At 42.2% G+C, this 22,662-nt stretch overlaps 1 protein-coding gene across 1 annotated transcript in view; it reads right to left on the bottom strand.

The window, feature by feature from the left end:
• Positions 1-22,662, bottom strand: part of SOS1 (SOS Ras/Rac guanine nucleotide exchange factor 1) — a 104,590-nt gene that overhangs the window by 31,629 nt on the left and 50,299 nt on the right. The window contains exons 2-5 of the mRNA XM_073672566.1: positions 14,722-14,847; positions 5,123-5,254; positions 3,666-3,830; positions 3,109-3,318 (exon numbers count right to left, since the gene is read on the bottom strand). Of these exons, the coding sequence (XP_073528667.1) occupies positions 3,109-3,318; positions 3,666-3,830; positions 5,123-5,254; positions 14,722-14,847 (633 nt within the window). The remainder of the gene's footprint in view (positions 1-3,108; positions 3,319-3,665; positions 3,831-5,122; positions 5,255-14,721; positions 14,848-22,662) is intronic.

Raw genomic sequence — 22,662 nt, 5'->3', positions numbered from 1 at the left:
TATACAGTCATATGAAAAAGTTTGGGCACCCCTATTAATCTTAAGCTTAATGTTTTATAAAAATTGGTGTTTTTGCAACAGCTATTTCAGTTTGATATATGTAATAACTGTTGGACACAGTAATGTTTCTGCCTTGAAATGAGGTTTATTGTACTAACAGAAAATGTGCAATCTGCATTCAAAAAAAATTTGAAAGGTGCATAAGTATGGGCACCCTTATCATTTTCTTGTTTTAAATACTCCTACCTACTTTTTACTGACTTACTAAAGCACTTTTTTTGGTTTTGTAACCTCATGGAGCTTTGAACTTTATAGCCAGGTGTATGCAATCATGAGAAAAGCTACTTAAAGTGGCCACTTGCAAGTTGTTCTCCTGTTTGAATCTCCTCTGAAGAGTGGCATCATGTGCTCCTCAAAACAACTGTCAAATGAACTGAAAACAAAAATTATTCAACATAGTTGTTTGGGGGAAGCATACAAAAAGCTGTCTCAGAGATTTAACCTGTCAGTTTTCACTGTGAGGAACATAGTAAGGAAATGGAAGAACACAGGGACAGTTCTTGTTAAGGCCAGAAGTGGCAGGCCAAGAAAAACATCAGAAAGGCAGAGAAGAAGAATGGTGAGATCAGTCAAGGACAATCCTCAGACCACCTCCAGAGAGCTGCAGCATCAACTTGCTGCAGATGGTGTCACTGTGCATCGGTCAACTATACAAGGCACTTTGCACAAGGAGAAGCTGTATGGGAGAGTGATGCGAAAGAAGCCGTTTCTGCAAGCACGCCACAAACAGAGTTGGCTGAGATATGCAAAAGCACATTTGGAGAAGCCAATTTCTTTTTGGAAGAAGGTCCTGTGGACTGATGAAATCAAGATTGAGTTATTTGGTCATACAAAAAGGCGTTATGCATGGTGGCAAAAAAACACAGCATTCCAAGAAAAACACTTGCTACCCACAGTAAAATTTGGTGGAGGTTCCATCATGCTTTGGGGCTGTGTGGTCAATGCTGGCACTGGGAATCTTGTTAAAGTTGAGGGACGCATGGATTCCACTCAGTATCAGCAGATTCTTGACAATAGTGTTCAAGAATCAGTGATAAAGTTGAAGTTACAAAGTGGATGGATCTTTCAGCAAGACAATGATCCAAAACACCGCTCCAAATCTACTCAGGCATTCATGCAGAGGAACAATTACAATGTTCTGGAATGGCCATCCCAGTCCCCAGACCTGAATATCATTGAACATCTGTGGGATCATTTGAAGAGGGCTGTCCATGCTCGGCGACCATCAAACTTAACTGAACTGGAATTGTTTTGTAAAGAGGAATGGTCAAAAATACCTTCATCCAGGATCCAGGAACTCATTAAAAGCTACAGGAAGCGACTAGAGGCTGTTATTTTTGCAAAAGGAGGATCTACTAAATATTAATGTCACTTTTCTGGTGAGGTGCCCATACTTATGCACCTGTCAAATTTTGTTTGAATGCAGATTGCACATTTTCTGTTAGTACAATGAACCTCATTTCAAGGCAGAAACATTACTGTATCCAATAGTTATTACATATATCAAACTGAAATAGCTGTTGCAAAAACACCAATTTTTATAGAACATTAAGCTTAAGATTAATAGGGGTGCCCAAACTTTTTCATATGACTGTATATATATATATATATATATATATATATATATATATATATCTATCAGGGGGTCAACAGTGAAAGTACCACTCCAGCGTTTAGTTTTTTTTAACCTTTAGTTTGGGATCACGTGTGAGTGTAATACATGTAGTCACATACCCTTAGCCATCATCAGTTTTCAGCTCCGCTCCGGCACGTGACTGCAGTTGTGACCGGCCAAATAACAATGGTTGCTGTGTGAAGCAGAGGTCACGTTAGAAATCTTCTCAATGCAAGTCGATGGGAATTTAGAACGAGGGTCCATAGACTTGAATGGAGAAAAGCGACTTCTGAAACAGTGATCAGATAGGTTACAAAAGCCGCAGCATGGTTCTGGAGCGACCGGAGTGGTGATGAAAACAGGTGGAAAAAGCGAATGGTGAGTATGTAACTACATGCATTACACTTACATATGTGATCCCTAATAAAATAAAGGAATCGAAGAAATACAAACTTTGGAGTGGTGCAATCCAGCAATTATATTTTGGCAAGTATAATGCTTACTCACCACCAATATTCTCAATTTAAGCTCATGCTGGTTACATTTATACATTTCCCCTCCTTGATTATAGGAAGATCTCTAGCCTGACAACCAGTCCAGGACATGTGATAATGTGTCAGTCTCTGACTTCCGGTGAACTACAGGATGCTATTATCAAATCCCTCCTGGCAGCTCTTTCATTTCTCCTCCCAATCCAGCTCCTCCATCCCCATCCCTCTGTAAATCCTCCTATGCAACCAAGATATACTGAGACTGCTGTATACATTACATAGGATACAAAGACTACTGCATACATCACAGGATAAACACTCTGCTGTATACATTACATACACTGAGACTGCTGAATATACATCACATAGGATACACTGAGACTCTGCTGTATATACATCACATAGGATATAAGAACTGATGTATACACATCCCATATGATACACCGAGACTTTGCTGTACACATCCCATAGGAGACACCTAGACTGCAGTATATACACATCACACAGGATACCCTGATACAATACTGTATACATCAGGGGACAGCAGTTCTAGGTCACTGATCTATCACTAGTAGTCGTTATATAGTAGCATGTGCATTATGATTAGACTCTGGCATCATGCGAAATGTAGTCTGCGTTAGGGGAATCATAGAGAGGAAGAAGGAATAAAGATGGCAGACATCCCCAGACATGGCACATCGACTAAAACAGGAATACAAAGGAGCCTCCACAATAGCCTTTAATATTAGCCTATGTTTCTTTGTATAGGGAAACAAAATAGCTGGTGTTCGGATTTAAAATGTTTAAAACATGTTCTGGTCTCACATTAAACACAATCAGATCTATTCGGTCCAAAATAAAAAAAATAAAAAAAAATAAAAAACAAAATCTAAAATAATAAAGAAAAAAAACAAAAACACAAAATGGTGGCTTAAAACTTACATGAGCTGAAAACAGTTTTGTGCTGGAGGCAAAAGGTTCTCTGAATACTTTGATAATGAGGTTCAATTCCCTTATATATTGTCTAACTTCTGCCATAAAAGACTTCACAAGATCATAGTAGGTCTGTTCCCCCAAAGTGGATGGCTCTTCATCAGCTAAGGACAATACACTAAGATCTTCTTCATCCTGGTGGAACATATCCATCAATACCTGTTGAAAAGAGACAATAGACCAATGGATTGGAAGAAAAAGGATCTGTCACCAACATAAATGTACATCCCCAACTCCCAAACGATGGATAGTGGGGCGTATAAATTAAGAAGCTGTGAGTACATCAGCAAGCCCCTCACTAATCGCCTATGTAGGTAAGATTACTCTGGTTCACAGGGGCTTCCAGACTGTACCCAAGACTAGTACTTTCACCTTGTAGATATCAGCTTCTCTTTCTAATGAACAGGATTATACATTATTTTAAAAGAATATTTTTTGTACAAGTTTGGTGAAATTCTTGGATGTGACCTATATATATTAAGATAAAACTCGTAACACATTCTTACCTTATCAACACACATGGCAACCTTTATGTCTTGCTTGGTAATTTCATAATGCCTGATATTCCGAACATAATTCCCAGCGAGTTTCAATATATCAGCAGAAATGTATTCTAATACTGCAACTATGTAAACAGATACTTGATGATCAATTTTATAACCTAGAACCTCCTGCAAAAAAAGAAGGAAAAAAGTCACACATGGACTGAAATACCTAGAAAAAAAACTACAGAAGCACTTGGTACAAAAGCAATTCACAGTGCTGGGTCCGAATTAACTGGAGCAATGATTGGCTTCTAATAGCAAAAGCATCTTACAACTATCCATGGAGTTGGCATTTTATTTCAGATGATACTTTCCCATAGTGAATAAGAACGGCAACTTTGACCACCACTTTACCTTTGAGAAACATGCGGCTTTATTTATCTTGCTCAGCTTGTTATATCCTGAAAGCACGGTGATTTTTTAATTTATTCTTTGAGTAACCTTCCAATATACTTAACTCCGCCATTATTAAATTATTTAGTTATTCTTTTCTATTTGAAAATTCATAGTATACTTCTCTGCAGTTAAGTAATGTTATCAAACGGTGACCCCCCTGGGAATTAAATGGCTTTATGTTCTCTTAAGGGGGTTAACATCTCATTCTTCTATGAGGAAATCACATGCAGTGTACCACAGAAGGAACAGAAACTCCTATCACAGTTTCTGATGATGGTTACACAGCTCCAGTAACAACAGTTATAAATGTCGAAGATGATCGTTCAACCTCCTGATCTAAAGACCTATATATTTAGGAGAATATAGAGGAAAGGATAAATCACACATTACTACAGCAGGCAAAGATAGGTACTGGCTCTAGCATTCTATGTGACGCTGCATTGATGCATCATGGGATTTATAGCAGAGCATAGACAAAGCGGTTTAGTTTAAGCTAGTTTTGGGTGTAGCTGGTAGAAATGTACAAATTCTGACTCAAAATTTTTAACAATATATTTGCTACCAATATTGTATAATTCATTTAATAACTTTCATAAGAATTTAGAAAAGTTTATAAATGTTAATATAAACACATAAAATGAAAACTAACGCAACCTTATAAACGCTGTTGATTGAAGTGCTCTATTGTTTGTTTTTTATTACCGCTCTTGCAGACTTGTGTGTTTTTATGGTAATAGAATACATGTTGTAAGTAACCATAATTTCCTCCATCCATTTGTTGGCAAACATTTGGCAAGTTACCAAGAAGTAGAGAAGAAAACCGTATGACTGTAGGATCAGACTACAAACCTTGTTGTCTGTTACCATAGAGACACATATGTCTGCACAGAAGCTGCAGAAGAAAGAAACCTACATCATATAAACAGAACAGTAGAGAGGTGCAACCATTAGAATGTATTCCTTTGATACACATCAATCCCTACAGATTTTGATACACATTTGTATTTAATCCCCCGGATTACCTTTAACAAAGGATGGATTTTATCTACAGGGAGAGAGAGCGGATTCCGACGTTTTTTCTTCTCAATCGCAGACTGAGCATCAGCAATCGCCCATTTATCTATGGGGTGAGGAAAACTTTTCTGCACACGTTCCTGCAAGAAATAGTTTGAATTTATTACAATTTTAATAAAAGATTCTTTTTTTAATCCTACATCAGATTTCTACGTAACCAGACTAATAATTAATCTAAATACTTGAGCAGTTCACCAACGTTGGCAAGTCGTACTGCTGGAAATCGATAAAAGGCCATATTATATTTACCGTATATGCACTATATATCAGGAAGGACAGGTATGAAAACTAGTGCAAACTATGGCAAACCAACGTGAAAAATAAATTAGTTATTTTGGGTCACAACTTGCTTGTCCGCACAATCTTCCAAGCAATTAAATGCTTCACAACATTCCTAGCTACATGCCTGGAAAGGTCAAAATAAAAAAATGTAATTAGTGATTGAGCTTCCCTTCCATCATATTGGAGAGATCTGTCAAGAAGTGTCATGACAGCAGAACATATACACTCTCTAAAGAGAACAAGAGAAGGTTTGACTCAAAAGATCTCCAACAGTCCCATGGACAATGAAGGTACACAGGATCCCCATTCCGGTGATCAGTATGGGTCCCAATGATGGGACACCCAACAAGCTGTAATTGTTGAACAATCCCTTTAAGACTACTTGAAGTACTACCTTTAGAATACTTACAAGCATGTATTTAGGACAAAAAAATATTTTTTTTTGCAACTGGGTTTTATTAAACACTTTGCACTGTTTTGCTTTTACGTGCTCTGATTTTCTGTACATTCAACTTCTATGTGGTCTTTGGCACAGAGGCTATAAAAGGCAAAATGTTGAAAGCCAATGACAAATTATTTCCAGCACCAGTTGGCATTAAAAAAAATAAAAAAATAAAAATAATGTCTCTAAAAGTCAACAACCACTTTAAAATTAAGAGTAAACCCCTTGTTTCTAAGACTGCAGATGGTAGTGGCAGGCAACATTTTTTTATAACGGGATTGAAGTCTAGAAATATTCTGCCAAGGGTTTTGCCACAGATCCAAGACAAAACCCGCATGTGTATCATGCAAATTCGGCTGCCAAGTGTTCTGCAGATTTACTGTGGATTTAGACGTAACCAAAATTATAGGTGGCGAGATACATGGTGAAAATCTGCAACAGAGTGAGCGTGCTGTGGATTTATAAAATCTTCGGCATGGGAAAAGCCTGCAGCATGTGGATGACATTTGCAAATTTCATCCGCACACCTGGCACTGTAATCTGCTGCAGATTTTTCCTAGGCAAATCTGAATTCAGAATGAACCCATGTGGAAAGTGAAACCAGCATCAGAAAAGGACATTGGTAAAATTAGGATTTTGTGTTACATGTATTTTTAAAAGCGTTTTGGAATTATTTTTTTTTGCAGATCACAATCTTTATTATACGAAATAAAAAAATGTAGAAATCTTGCAATTGTTACATGGGCCACTGGTGCTTTTTTGGGCTCCTACTTTGCAGCAGGCTCCTTAGCATCAGTGGAATGATTAAAATGTCACATGACATCTCTATTGTATACACAGGATCCACCAATCACAATAGGCATCACAGCTGACCCTGTCCCCCTCCCTTCACAAGTGACTACACCACGCTCATTAGATGCTTCAATAAAAAATATATGATCAGAGTCTGTTCATCGTGGCTATCTGCATGTGTTGTTTCCTGAAACAAGTAATTAAAGTCTAAAAATGCCTCAGTGGCCGGTATCAAAATTCAAAGACTTCAATTTTTTTATTTATGTTTTTTAAATACAGATTGTGCTATGAAAAAAAAATATTGGCAAAAAAAGTAAAATAAAAACACAAAAACCTGATTTAAACAATAGGTCATTTTCTGATAACAGCTTCCCTTAAATTCACACTTCACCCAAGTGGGCCTGCGGATTCTGGTGACCTTTCAGAATAATCAGTCCTGTGGGTGTAACATGGGGAATAACACTATTTCTGGTCATTATATGACTTGTATTTTTATCTTGCGCTTTATTTTTGCATTTTTTATTAAGGTCCTCTATGTATGTGCCATCTGTAATTTTTGGTGGACTCAGCTAGTTGGATTAGTTGCTCCGATTTCTCCCATACACAGCAGACACACAGAGACCAGTGGGATTCCTGATCTCCTTGTCTCTACGTTGTACATGTTCGGAAACATGGAGGAGAACCTTATACCACTTTAACGATCAAAGTTATCCAAAACGCAGGTTGAAATTTTCACTGTACAATCAGTAGTCAAGTCTCATGTAGCAATATTTCTACGGAGTCAACAAAAGAGTGTTTAGCTCTACAGCGCAGTGATCATCAGAAGTACGGAAGATATTTTCCTGAAATAAAGCTCCTTTGGTTAAATTGTGACACTACTCAGCTAATACGATGTGATCTAAATGTGCAATAAAAATGTCATTTATTTCAGGAAATTATAGTCAGTAAATGCCATTCTGTGAACTTTGCTTGAGACATGAAGCTTCTGTGCCAACCAAAAGATGGCAGCGTTACACTCTTCAAATTAGAAGACCTAACGCTTCAGAAAACAAAAAGGGGTCTCAGGAACTCAAAATTCCCTGGTAGCCCATAAACTCCATGCCCATAAACTCCATTTTAACAACCATTTTTCCAGCTAAAGGTCTATTTTGGTTTCAGGAAATAAAAGTTACCCTTCCTATAAAGAAAAATGCATATCATTTTCTATTACATTTTCTGTATTGATTCGTCAAGGTATTTTGAAATCTCTATACTTTTTATATCAAAAGTTTAATTGAAAAAAACAGCAGAAATCCCCATTGCCTTCAGATTAGTGTCATGCAAAACCAGTCCTGAAGTGCCCTAAAATGTAAGGATATCCCAACATCAATTCACAATGTTCTGACAATGATTAATTCACCTGTGCATCCAAACCTGCTTCCTGCAAACCGTTACATCCATGGACGACGCAGCAATTACAGCCAGCGCTGCAGCAATCAGGAGGACGGCAACTTTGACTTGTACATTTAAACCTTCTAGATCGTCGAGAGCGACTGCTGCACCTAGGCTGTTACCCCAGTGATGCCTCCCAACATGACTTCAGGCGGCTGATGGGATACTGTGGCAGCTGTCAATATGCCATTTAGCCCATGTGGTAAACTGTATTACCATCAGTAATCTCAACATGGCATTGTAAAAAAAAAAGTTGTAAAATTATCTAAATAAAAATAACAGTAAATAAAAAAAAAGTATATTGTTCCTATAAATATTCTTCTGAAAAAAAAATTACTTTTTATCGTTATTGCCAAGTCCAGAACGACTCAACCTATAAAACTTTCCCAACAGTTAACCCCTTTAGTTAACACTGTAAAAAAAAAAAAAAAATTATGGAGGCATAAAAACGATGCTTTATCATCATACTGCGGAACAAAAAGTGGAATAAAACGCAATCAAAAAGACTAATGTAAATAAGAATGGTATAGCTGAAAAAGTCATCTTGTTCCGCACAAAACAAGCTGCCATACAGCTACATCAGCGGAAAAATAAAGAAGTTAGTTATGGTTCTCAGAATAAAGCAATGCAAATATAAATTCTTTTTTATATTTTAGCAAAGAAAAGCGTCTTTTAGTGTGACAGCTGCCAAACATAAAAAACCCGCTATGAATCTAGTATCACTGTAATCGCACCGAGCCGAAGAATAAAGTCGTCTAATCACATATACCGCACAAGAAACGGCATAAAAAATAAATAAAACCAATACTTAACCTGCTGCTGATTTGTTCATTCTGCCTCCCAAAGATCGCAGTAAGGCTCGGCTCACATTTATCCTGCACTAGGGTTTCCATGTAAATCCCTGAAATACGTGGTTCAGACAGAACCCCAGCGGAAGATTCCCTACAATGAGGCAGATGGAGGTACTGTGGACGTCGTTTGGCCTGTGATCCCACGGTGTCAGTCTTTTTATTAGACATGCATAAAAGTGCCGTTGGCCACAGTTTTGTGAATCTCGGAAAAAAAGGACACCGCTGAACAGAGGCCAGACGGAGTCCAGAGTAACTCTGCTGCCTCATTATAGTGGATTGATCCCTCGGGGGTCACTGAGATTTAAATGGAGACACCGATATTAGTGCTCAGTGTAGATCACAAGATAAATGGGAACATTTTACATAATATTTTGGATCACAATAAAAGCTTCGACTCAATCCACAAAAAAAAGCAAGTCCCCACTCAGGGCCGTCATCTTTGAACGGAAATATAGAGAGCTTCCACGTTACTAGTAGCACAAAAGGCTCTTGAAAAGAGAAACAGCCACTAACTCCCAAAAGAAATTCAGCAAATTCTGTGCTCCCAAATACAAATGCCCACGTCCCTTTTGAGCTCCAAAGTGTGCCTAAACCACAGTTAGCGTCCACATGTTTGACGTTTCTGTAGCGATGAGAGCCTGCCCAATGTACGGGTGCATGTCTCCAGAAGCATGAGCTGGGCATAACGAACTGGACACCACAACTGTAGTTTACAATTTTCACTCAGCAACATCCACTGCTGCTTGTTTCTGGGAAAAAAAAACCCATGTAGTTAAAATTGTCACTACACCTGAAGATAAATTCCCCAAGGGGTATAATTTCCAAAATGAGGTCACTTCACTTGAGGGGAGATTCTGCTCTTCTAGCACTTAGGGTCTCTGTATATGGAGTCCACATACTATTCTAGATACTATTCTAGGAAAATCTGCACCCCAGGAGGAAAATAGTGCTCTGTCCCTCCAGAGTCTCAACCAAATGGTGAAACAATACTATACAGCCACATATGGAGTACTAGATGGTGGCCCGATTCTAACGCATCAGGTATTCTAGCATATGTCTCCCGACCCTCCTTTATAATGCCCCATGCAGGAAGTCACATCCCCCATATATAATACCGCATGCATACAATACCCCATGCAGGATGTCACATCCCCCGTATATAATACCCCATGCAGGATGTCACATCCCCCCTATATAATGCCCCATGCAGGAAGTCACATCCCACTATAGTGCCCCATGCAGGATGTCACATCCCCCCTATATAATACCCCATGCAGGATGTCACCTCTCCCCCATATAATGCCCCATACAGGATGTCACATCCCCCCTATATAATACCCCATGCAGGATGTCACATCCCCCCTATATAATACCCCATGCAGGATGTCACATCCCCCTATATAATGCCCCATGCAGGAAGTCACATCCCACTATAGTGCCCCATGCAGGATGTCACATCCCCCCTATATAATACCCCATGCAGGATGTCACCTCTCCCCCATATAATGCCCCATACAGGATGTCACATCCCCCCTATATAATACCCCATGCAGGATGTCACCTCTCCCCCATATAATGCCCCATGCAGGATGTCACCTCTCCCCCATATAATGCCCCATGTAGGATGTCACCTCTCCCCCATATAATGCCCCATGTAGGATGTCGCCTCTCCCCCCCATATAATGGCCCATGCATGATGTCACCTCTCCCCCATATAATGCTCCATGTAGGATGTCACCTCTCCCCTCACATAAATGGCCCATGCAGGATGTCACCTCTCCCCCCCCATATAATGCCCCATGCAGGCTGTCACATCCCCCCTATATAATACCCCATGCAGAATGTCCCATCCCCCATAGTGCCCCATGCAGGTCCCCTATGGCCCCATAAAAAAAAAAAATCCAATACTCTCCTCACTGCTTCTCTGGACTCCAGCGTAGCCGGCATCTTCACGCTGTGACCGGTCAGGAGAGAACGCGGTGTACAGACGTCACAGCGCCCTCTGACAGGAAGCCCTCACAGAGCTGCAGCGGAAGACACAGGAGCTGCTGCGCAGGCACGGGGAGGGGTAAGTATGACGCCGGGTGCCGGGGTCCTGATCGAGCGGGGGGAGGGACGGGAGGAGAGGGGAGAGGAGGGGAGAGGAGAGGAGGGGAGAGGAGAGGAGGGGAGAGGAGAGGAGGGGAGAGGAGAGGAGGGGAGAGGAGAGGAGGGGAGAGGAGAGGAGGGGAGAGGAGAGGAGGGGAGAGGAGAGGAGGGGAGAGGAGAGGAGGGGAGAGGAGAGGAGGGGAGAGGAGAGGAGGGGAGAGGAGAGGAGGGGAGAGGAGAGGAGGGGAGAGGAGAGGAGGGGAGAGGAGAGGAGGGGAGAGGAGAGGAGGGGAGAGGAGAGGAGGGGAGAGGAGAGGAGGGGAGAGGAGAGGAGGGGAGAGGAGAGGAGGGGAGAGGAGAGGAGGGGAGAGGAGAGGAGGGGAGAGGAGAGGAGGGGAGAGGAGAGGAGGGGAGAGGAGAGGAGGGGAGAGGAGAGGAGGGGAGAGGAGAGGAGGGGAGAGGAGAGGAGGGGAGAGGAGAGGAGGGGAGAGGAGAGGAGGGGAGAGGAGAGGAGGGGAGAGGAGAGGAGGGGAGAGGAGAGGAGGGGAGAGGAGAGGAGGGGAGAGGAGAGGAGGGGAGAGGAGAGGAGGGGAGAGGAGAGGAGGGGAGAGGAGAGGAGGGGAGAGGAGAGGAGGGGAGAGGAGAGGAGGGGAGAGGAGAGGAGGGGAGAGGAGAGGAGGGGAGGGGAGAGGAGAGGAGGGGAGAGGAGAGGAGGGGAGAGGAGAGGAGGGGAGGGGAGAGGAGGGGAGAGGAGGGGAGAGGAGGGGAGAGGAGGGGAGAGGAGGGGAGAGGAGGGGAGAGGAGGGGAGAGGAGGGGAGAGGAGGGGAGGGGAGGGGAGGGGATGGGAGGGGAGAGGAGGGGAGGGGAGAGGAGAGGAGAGGAGAGGAGAGGAGGGGAAAGGAGGGGAGGGGCGTCACACTTGTCCTCAGGAGATAAGCGGCCGTAGCCGCTGATCTTCCGACGATAGCCGCATGTAGGTCAGCGGCCCTGCGGTCGGGGGGACTTATGCTGCGAGCAGCCGGCTGCATCGCCGCTGACCTCCGTGCCACACATGAGCCGCAAATGGCCGCCATGTTTTTCTGAAATGCCGCGTCACTGATTGGCCGCGGCCGGACCAATCAGCGACCCGGGATTTCCAGGACAGACAGACAGACAGATGGGATAAGACAATTATATAGATAGATTTCTACATTCAGCAAAAATTGTGGGACAAATTTTGGTGCCATTTTTACCTATTTCCCAGTGTGAAAATGTAAAATCTGGGGCTAAAAAACTTTGTGGTAAAAATTTAATTATTCTTTCTTCACAGCCCAATGGTGTAAAATTCTGTGAGGCACATGTGGTGTCAACATGCTCACTGCACCTCTAGATGAATTCATTGAGAGGTGTAGTTTCTAAAATGGAGTCTCTTACTGGGAGTTCTGCTGTTCTGGCACCTTAGGGGTTCTGCCAATGTGATATGGCAAAGTCAAACCAGCCCAGCAAAATATGAACTCCTTTATGGCGCTTCTTCCCTTCTGAGCTTTGCACTGTGCCTCAAAAGTAGTTTGACCACATATGGGGTATCGGCGTACTCAGGAGAAAAACTGCACAACAAATTTTGGAGTCCATTTTCTACTGTTATCCTTGTGAAAATGAAAATATTGGGGGCTAAAACAACATTTTTGTGGGAAAAATATGTATTTTTTCATTTTCACAGATCAACGTTGTAAAATTCTGTGAAGCACCTGTGGGTTCAAGGTGCTCACCACACATCTAGATAAATTCCTTGAAGGGTCTAGTTTCCAAAATGGAGTAACTTGTGGGAGTTTTCCATCATTTAGGCACATCAGGGGCTCTCCAAAAGCAACATGACACGCGCAGACCATTCCATCAAGGTCTGCATTCCAAACCTCCACATTTGCTTTCCCCAACATATGGGGTATCTGCGTACTCAGGAGAAATTGCACAGCAAATTTTGGGTTCCATTTTCTCCTGTTACCCTTGTGAAAATAAACCCTTGGTGTCACTTGTGGGCGGTTTCCACTGTTTAGGCACAGCAGGGGCTCTCCAAACAACATGGCATCCGCTAATTATTCCAGAAAATTTTGCATTCAAAAAGTCAAACAGTGCTCCTTCCCTTCTGAGTCCTGCTGTGTGCCCAAACAGTGATTTATACACCCAGTATTACCAAATATGCTTTTTTATTTGTGTATTAGGAAAAGTGGGATGATTCAAACTTATGGGTTTTTTTTACTACTTTTTACTAATTTTTGATTCTCCTTGGTGACCAAAACCTGCAGTCATTTGATCACTTGTACAATATACTGCCATATTCCAGTAATACAGTATATTGGTAACTCATCTAAAAGCCAAGCCACATGCGGGGCTTCATGGGGAGTGCAAAGATGGCTAGCAATAGTCACTGCTGTTAGAGGCTGCACCTGCCCTTTTTGGAGTGGGCTAGCTCCTGAGCCAGCTCCATACGCCCACACGCAACATAGGATGCACACATATGCCCTATTTAGGAGAGGTATTAAAACTTTTACAAGAAATATTGCCTTGCAGATGTAGCAATGTGGGGAAGTCTGCATACACATAACAGTATATTGTGACACATAATGCAAATGTATTTTGCAACTTGGAAAGCTCTCACTATCAAAAAGATATTACCTTTTCATTATTGGCAGCAATGTCATATAATCTGTAGTCTGACTAGTCTGATACATGCTCTCCTGTGTTAGACATGATGTCACACTGGGGCTTCCTGTAAACTAAAGGAGGACATCACCTATAAAATCACTGCTGGAAGCTTGCAGATATTTCTATTTCACACCCAGCTCCACTCACCTTATATCCCTGTATGTCCCCCATACAGCTGAAGGTATCATTTCTGTATTATGAGGGCAGTGATACATCGGTGAGTCAATACAATACAGTTCTAAAACTCCCGAATAAGTCATACATTGACTGCTGTGTGCAGGTTCTTCAGTGTATTGTAGTAGATCAGCTTCACATAGCTCTCCCTGCCTCCTGCTTGTAAGAGGTGACGGGGAGAGACTTGTGACAAGTAGGAGGCAGAGAGACAGGAGCTACGTCACATAGGAATACACAAATTCTGCAATGTGAGGGGACAGCAGTTTGAAGTCACTAATTTATCACTGCTGCCACCAGATGAAATTAAGCAAGTTCAATGTGATGAGACAGCCCCCTTCTGCAAAACCAAAGGTATTATGGAAAATGTAGTCTGCATGAGGGCAACCATATCAGAACGGAAGAAAAAGTAACCTGGTAAACAATCTAGAAATGGCACTTCATTCGAGACAGGTATACCAAACAGCCTCTACATTATTCTCTAATATTAGCCAATCGTGCACTTTATAGTTAAAAGATTTGCTGGAGCGCTTCTTTAAAGTATGCCCTAAATCCATCAGACTACCTTCAACCTGCAGACAATGCTATTTTCATGGAACAACAAATTTACAGCTATTGAGAAATATGCAAAAAATCTGCTGTGTAAGCAGAAATGATAAAAGTTCCAAACATTTCTGCTGCAGCAAAACAAGGACCTTGATGGATTTTTGGCTGCTGAACATCGCAGTCACTGCAAAAAGAGTAAAATGCAGTACTTTTAAGTGGCATCTTTATGAGCAGATCAATATATAAACTATTTCTGAGTACCTCAACATCCAGGACACTGCGGGGCTGTGCTTGGCAAAGCATGCTAAGCAGCTGCAGAATTAACTCTTCAACATACTGGAGAGCATCTTCCGCTGACGCCAGGTTTGGGTGGACCTGTACTTGAACCTGCAAGAAATAGAACAGAAGCAGATGTTAGTTTTTCTCTCTAATTTTGGGTCTTTGTTACACTTACAAATAAATCAGTAAAAGAATTCAGATCAGGTTACATACATACAACCTATAAACTCCAATTAATGCCATATCAAAAGGGAATCAGTCACCAGGTTTTTGCTATGTAATCTGATAGCAGCATGATGTAGGGGCAGAGAGATTGATTCCAGCGATATATATCCCTTAGGTTACTGGGTGCAGTAGTTGTGATTGAAATCAGTGTTTTCTCTGCTGCAGATCTAGCAGAGCTCGGAATGCTGAGCCCTATATAACCCCACTCACACCACTGATTGTATACAGAAAACTGCCGAAGTATATTGACATAAAGCTGCTAATCAGTGCAGAGGGGAAAGATCGACCAGGAGGCTCAAGACACCTAGTACTCTAGTGCTGATAAAACATTAATTGCATTGAAACAACAAAACACAGCCTAGTTAATGGCACATTGCTGGAATCAGGGTCTCAGCCCCTACATCATGCTGCTCACAGATTACATAGCAAAAAAAAAACTGCTGGCATATTCCCTTTAAACAAGTCTTATTGTATGTGTAGATTTATGCAGTGCAAAATTCATATAAGTTCATGAACAACCAGCACCCCAATAGTAACCACTGTATTCATTTTAAATACACTTTCAAAACGAGGGGACAAAAAGTACACCTCCAATTACACCGAAAAAAATATATAAAAGTGCTGGTATGTGCGCAATATTTATTATTCCATGTAGTTAGCACAACAGATTCAGCTTCTAAATAGCAGAACAACCTGGCCGCTGCTGGAAGGGCGGACATTCATAACTATGCACTGCAAGACAGCGTCCTGCTTGGTTTCCAAGGCTGTGTGTCCAATACTGGATATGGGAGCCCAAGACATGTGGCGGCACTCGTTTGGAAAATTTCCCTGCTCGCAAGCTTACAATCTACAAGGAAATGGGGGACACAATAGGTGAAAAGTGCTTGTTATTTCAGGTCTAGCAATAATACTGTAAATAGGGATTTTCATATAAGGCTGCATGATCCGGTCATCAGCCAGTATGTTTAAGTGCAATAATCAAGTATTGAGTGCAGTTATCGTGTGTATGGAGGGTGAGGAGGCAGATGACTAGTAGTGAATAGATTCTGAATAATATTTAGAAGGAGGGAACAGGGGAAAGTTAGTTTACTGAGTTGAGGTGGTAGGCTTGTTTAAAGAGATTTTTTAAAGCGCGCTTGAAGACATCGGGGCTAGGCATCAATCGGATCGTTTGGGGTAGAGCATTCCAGAGAACTGGTGCAGAACAAGAGAAGTCTTGGAGACGGAGGTGCGAGGTTCAGATTATGGGGGATATTAGTCTTCGGTCATATGTAGAACAGAGGGCATGTGTAAAGCGAAAAACAGAGATGAGAGAGGAGATATAAGGTGGTAAAGAACTGTGGAGAGCTTTGTGGGTGAGAGATGAGTTTATATTGGACCCTGTAGCGAATGGGTAACCAGTGTAATGACTGGCACAAGATGGAGGCATCGGTGAAGTGGATGGACAGAAATACGACCCTGGCTGCCTCATTCAGGACGGATTGGAAAGGAGAAAGTTTGGTAAGAGGGAGACCGATCAGAAGAGAGTTGCAGTAGACCAGACGAGAGTGAATAAGAGTGACAGTAAGAGTTTTAGCAGGTGAGAAAAAGTTGGATTCTGGAGAGGTTTTTAAGATGCAGGTGACAAGAGCGATTGAGGATATAGGGAGTAAAGGAAAGGTTAGTGTCGAATATGACCCCAAGGCAGCGGGCGTGCTGCTTGGGAGTTATGGTTGAACCTTCCAAGGTAATTTCGATGTTAGGTAGAGTTAGGTTAGTAGAGGGGAGAAACACAAGAAGTTCAGTTTTGGAGAGATTCAGTTTAAGATAGATGGAGGACATGATGATAGACACAGCAGACAGACAATCCTTGGTATTTTGTATTAGGGTAGGGGTGATGTCAGGGGAAGAAGTGTATAATTGGGTGTCGTCAGCATAGAGATAGCACTGGAACCCAAATCTGCTGATTGTTTGTCCAAGGGGTGGCGTATAGAGAGAAGAGGAGGGGGCCTAGGACTGAGCCCTGAGGAACGCCGATAAAAGGGACAAGGAGAGGAAGAGGAGCCGACAAAAGATACAGTGAAGGAGCGGTCAGAGAGGTAGGAGGAGAACCATCAGAGAACGGTGTCCTTGAGACCAATAGTGCGGAGCATAGTGAGGAGGAGCTGGTGATCCACAGTGTCAAATGCAGCAGAGAGATCCAGGAGAATCAGCAGGGAGCAGTGACCATTAGATTTAGCTGTTAGTAAATCATTAGAGACTTTAGTGAGGGCAGTTTTAGTGGAGTGTAAGGAGCGGAAACCAGATTGTAGAGAGTCAAGAAGAGAGTTCTCTGAGAAATAGTGGATTAGATGGGAGTGGACCAAGATTTTGTGAATTCTGCTGTAGATCAAGGGGTGTAAAGAAAGGAGATAACCTCATATTTTTTGGGGAAAACCGTTTAAAGGGAATCTGTCAGCAGGTTTTTGCTACCTCGCCTGAGAACAGCATACTTTGGAAAAGAGACCCTAAATCCAAAGATGTATCACTTAGACAACTGGGTGCAGCCATTCTGACACAAATCAGAGCTTTTAGATTTAGCAATGCAGCAAAGCTGAGAAAGCTAACCCCACCCCACATCAGGCTCTTTGTGTACATAGTCTATAGACCGTGAGCTGCTTATCACAGAAGGGGCGGGAGTCAGAACTTGGAAGTGCATGCTAGATAGACTGAAGGTTTAATCACCTGGAGGTTATCATTGCAGTGGCTAAATAAACATTAGCACACAGCTTGACATGTGACACATCATAGAATTCTGTGTTTTAACCCCTACTTCATGCGGTTCTCAGATTACAACCTGATGACAGATTTTTTTTTATTTTTTTTTTTGCTTAAAGACAAAGTAGTGGACAGACAAAAGAAAACAGATTCTTTAAGATAAAAATTGCCAAAGGAAGAAATAAATATCAAAGTTTGAATTAAACATAGAATATTGAGAATCTGTAGCATGATTATTTTTTTTAACGAAAGTTTTTAAACCTTCACTTAATTGCACTGTAGTGCATTGAAATTCTGAGCGGATGTGAACACAACCTTACAGTAATTGCATAAAGAGGTTAAAAATTCAGATGTAGCCATGCAGGTTGCTTACATGACATACCAGGAGCTTGGTCACATCGGTGTGGCTTTCTGGATCCAGCCATCTTCTTACAGAAGGTCGTATGACCAGCTTCATTTCCAGGAATGCTATTTTGCCCTCTCATAGGTTTGTCAGTAAACTAGGAGGAACCTGCACTGAAAGCAATAGTCTTATCTTTAGAAGCGGTTTGTGTTTTGCTGACAGTGGTTATGTGACTCGTGTCAAAAAATAGCTTAAAAAAAAAAAAAGTTTCAGTTTGCTACAATAATTAGGGTATTGTCATATTGTCCCTCTTGTGCATTGCTGGTAATCTTTAGCTTATGTGCACGTTTAGTTTTTGTTGCAGAAAAATCTGCTGCAAATACTCGAGAGTTGGCAGGAAAAACACTGCTCGAAATAAGCTCTTTTCTTGAGCATTTTTACGGCTATGTTCACACGTTGCGTTTTGCTGCGTTTATGCAAATTTTAAGCTGCATTTTACAGTACCTGCAAAAGCTATGAGATTTCGGAAATCTCTTGAACACACATTTTTTTTTTCCTGACTGAATTTGAAAACTGCTGTGCTTTTGCAAAATGCAGTATGTCACTTCTTTCAGCGTTTTTTTCCCCCATAGAAAGCATGACGTGCAAAAACGCAGGTATCGGGTTTTGCTGCATTTTTGGTGCAAAAACCTAAGTCAGTTGCCTCATCTTTTTTTTCTTTTTTTTTTGGGGGGGGGTGCACTAAACTTCAGCGGCAGGACCTGGACAGCGGAGGGACCTGGACAGCGGCGGGACCTGGACAGCGGCGGGACCTGGACAGCGGAGGGACCTGGACAGCGGAGGGACCTGGACAGCGGAGGGACCTGGACAGCGGAGGGACCTGGACAGCGGAGGGGCGGAGGGACCTGCGAGGAATTGGTGAGGCCAATTATAACTTTTTTTTTTTTTTCTCTGGGTGAAGATAATTTGATAAGATAATTTCACAAAGCATGACCAGGTAAGACTCCAAAACAGCATAGTAATTCATGTGCTAGTGGTGGAACCTAGTTGATTTTATGTTTCCCATATACCACACAGAAATGAGATTCCTGTTCTCCCATCTCTATGTAGCACATGTTCAGAAGCAGCAGCATGAAGGACATTATAAAGTAGCATTCAGCCGTGCATTCAAGTAGCATTCAGATTTCTGATCACTATGCCCATTGGAAGCTATGCTGCTGACAGAAGAGTCTGGAGTCCCTTGCGCAGTGTCATGTGTTACGGCGCATTTGTGGGTTCTCGACTGAAACGGCGCCTCCCAAGCGCCACACACGGCGCAAGCGCCTCCACCTCCCAAGCGCCAAACGCGGCGCAAGCGCATCCGCCTCCCAAGCACCACACGCGGCGCAAGCGCATCCGCCTCCCAAGCGCCACACGCGGCGCAAGCGCATCCCAAGCGCCACATGCGGCGCAAGCGCATCCGCCTCCCAAGCACCACACGCAGCGCTAGTGCATCCGCCTCCCAAGCGCCACACGCAGCGCAAGGGCATCTGCCTCCCAAGCGCAAGCGCAGGATTCTAGTGTCGTTGAAGGCTTGAAGCAACTAGGGAAGTCAAATTGCATGGGCGGCGGAGCCTGTGACTGAACAGGAAATAAAGCACACCCCTATGACTAAATGAGCAGGTACATTAAAATTATAAAGTGCTTTTTGGACATCGTTACAGCGCCACTTTTAATGAAAAAAAGTGTGTTAGTAATGCACATTGCTTCACTAACAACCCAATGGGGACAGTTTAGATGCTTGAAATAACGTGACAGGTTCCCTTTAATTTTATAACATACCGAGGCTTTTTGGACCATCTTTGCAACTATGTGGGAACATTTTGGGGAAGGACCTTTTCTATTCTAGAATGACTGTCTCAGTGCACAAAGCAAAGTCCATAAAGGCATGGTTGGGCAAGCTTGGTATGAAAGAGCTTGACTGGCCGCACAGAGCCTTGACTACACCAGTGTCTGACCTCACAAATGCTCTTCTGGGAGAAAGAGCAAAATTTCCAATGGGAAAAAAAAATTCTAAAATCTTGAAGAAAGCCTTCACAGAAAAATGGAAGCCCTTATAGCGGCACAGGAGTGACCAACTCCATATTAATGCTTATGGATTTAAAATAGGAGGTCATAATAGATCATGAAGATAGATGTAAGTAATGACGAGGCATCATAATATTTTTCTCTGTATAGTGCATGACTGCTGCAAAAATAAAAAAAGGCAGGGAATGAATGAGTGCCATTTATAAAAGGATTTTGGAGAAATTAAAAAATAAATAAATTAAAAAAAAAAAAGAAGTAGGAACAACAAATATGGAGTATTCTTCACAGAAAATGTTTCATTTACTTCCATAATCACACATGAAATTACAGCATATGTAGTAGTGTTTTGTTTCCTAACACAAGTAAGTGCAACATAATTATCAGTAATTCTGATCCACCAGATAAATTTCAAAGAAACAGGAAACAAAATGAGCATTCTGGTAACAGACAAATAATGTACATGATAAATTTAAAGGGAGCCATGTCAGTACAAAATGACTGTTCAAACCAAGCACAAACACCTTGCAGGAGACAGCGACCCAATTAAAAAAAAAAAAAAGTTGCAGCTTTAGTTTCCAAATCTGTTGCTGCATTTGCCATAAATTGTTCTTTATATAAAATATGCTGATGAAGTGTTTTGGAGTACCCTTGGTGTGGCCGAGCAGTTCACTGCACTTTCCCATCCATCTCCACATTCTTCACCTGTTCTTGAAAGCTGTAGATTTACAGGAGCCAGGAAAGGAGGACAGAGATGGATGGAAAACAAGTAGCTGGGGAGATGCACTGATTTGCTTGGTTCGGTGATGCCCAAGGTGCACTGTGCTCCTCATTTAAATAAAGAATAATTTTTGGGAAAAGCAGCAGAAGATTTGGACACTATAAAAGGTATGATTTTCATTAGTCCTGCACTAGGTTTGAACAGTCATTTTGTTCATGCAGACTCCCTTTAACACAAGATTTGATTTGGACACTGCACTTTCTCTATATAAATATCTCAAAAATATGATATTACACTGGTTCAATCAATGTGTGGGCCAGCACACCAGACTGCACATTAGTCAATGGGCTAGTGCACGAGTGTTTGAACACAAAAAAAAAAAAAAAAAAACACACAGCAGGCACTAGTCTCGACAATTTTGCAAATTAGACAGTGCCAGAAGCAGTCTGATAACTCCTGCACCCATCCACGCACACAAGCTGCACACAGACCCAGCCAAAAGTGAATTTGCGAACAGGACTGGTCCGGGAAATCTTTTTGCAGTCATGTCCACAATATGCAGCAGTGACTGATCCAAGAAATCACGTTCATTTAGCCGTCACACATTTCACAGCCTGAATTGCTCCATCTCATGACCCAAATGCATGAAAAGAGTCCAGATGAGTAAGGATAAAGCTATTTTACCACTATTCGACCACAGTGAATCTGTCAAAAAACAAAACAAAACACATGTTATATGTGAATTCTGATGGGGCTTTGAAAACTACCTTTGATATGTTCAATAGGATCCCGGGTGTCTCCATAGTAGTGTCAGTCACAATTACTATTAGGACAACTTCAGAACTGACAGGGTTAACCGGCAGGCTGCTTATAACTGGCGCCCCCTGCAGATGATGTGAAGGGGACAGCGTCGGTACCCACAATGTCAACGTGGGGGACTTCAGTCGTATCACTGCAGTAACATATCCAGTTAAGCAAGAAATTGTGGAATATAATATATATATATATATATTTTACACACATATATACATATACCAATTAGATTTCAGCAGGTAGAAAAAGAAAAGCAAGCCGTAATGAGGCCTGGTGTACCAACCGAACCCGCAGAAGAAAGGGCCGGCTGACTAGATGTAAATGTGTCATGGGAACAGCAATAGTGAGAGCGCTTTCCCACAGAAAACCCTGCACACATCAAATTCCAACACAGTTCCCATTGCCAAGTTCAGATCATCTTTCATTTGTTTTACTGCAAACGAAAACTGCAATATTCCCTCTTCCAAAGTAAAGCTTAGCTCTGCTTGTGCCCTGCAGGCATGGATTGTGGGAACAGGGACTGCACAGTGCAAGCAAACACGCCTCTGAGCACTGCTCTGCGGGGAGCCAGGGCTAATGGGAAGAGGCCCCATAAGGTGGGCATATATGTCATGAACGGGGAGTGAGCAGAAGAGTAATAACATGGACTGTCAGGAGCCACTGACTGAGGGCCAGCCTGTGCTCTGCAAAAACTTGACGCTCCTCCACCTGTCAATCATGGCGCAGCCTCAAAGCAGGGAAGTAATTGGAGCTCTGGCTTCTTTCGTGTGGGGGAAGTGATAATGAGCCTGAGGTCATTTCCCCCAGCTGCACACACAGACAAGGACTGTATCAACTGCTGGATGCATGGAAGTCAGCTGCTGATTGGTGCTTTACATGCTGCTGAGCTTTACCGCTCTGAGAGAAGAAGAAGAGCAACTAATTGGACTAAAATTATATCATAATAAATATAATATATAATAATATACACACACACACACTCTATGTATAGCGGGAGGAAAAAGTATTTAGTCAGCCACCA

The sequence above is a fragment of the Phyllobates terribilis genome, unplaced genomic scaffold, assembly GCF_046119375.1.
Source record: "Phyllobates terribilis strain yellow unplaced genomic scaffold, ASM4611937v1 Scaffold_3__8_contigs__length_932513732, whole genome shotgun sequence".
In the NCBI taxonomy this organism is placed as follows: Eukaryota; Metazoa; Chordata; class Amphibia; order Anura; family Dendrobatidae; genus Phyllobates; species Phyllobates terribilis.
Note: the sequence above shows the minus strand (reverse complement) of the source record. Positions and strands in the feature narration are given on the sequence as shown.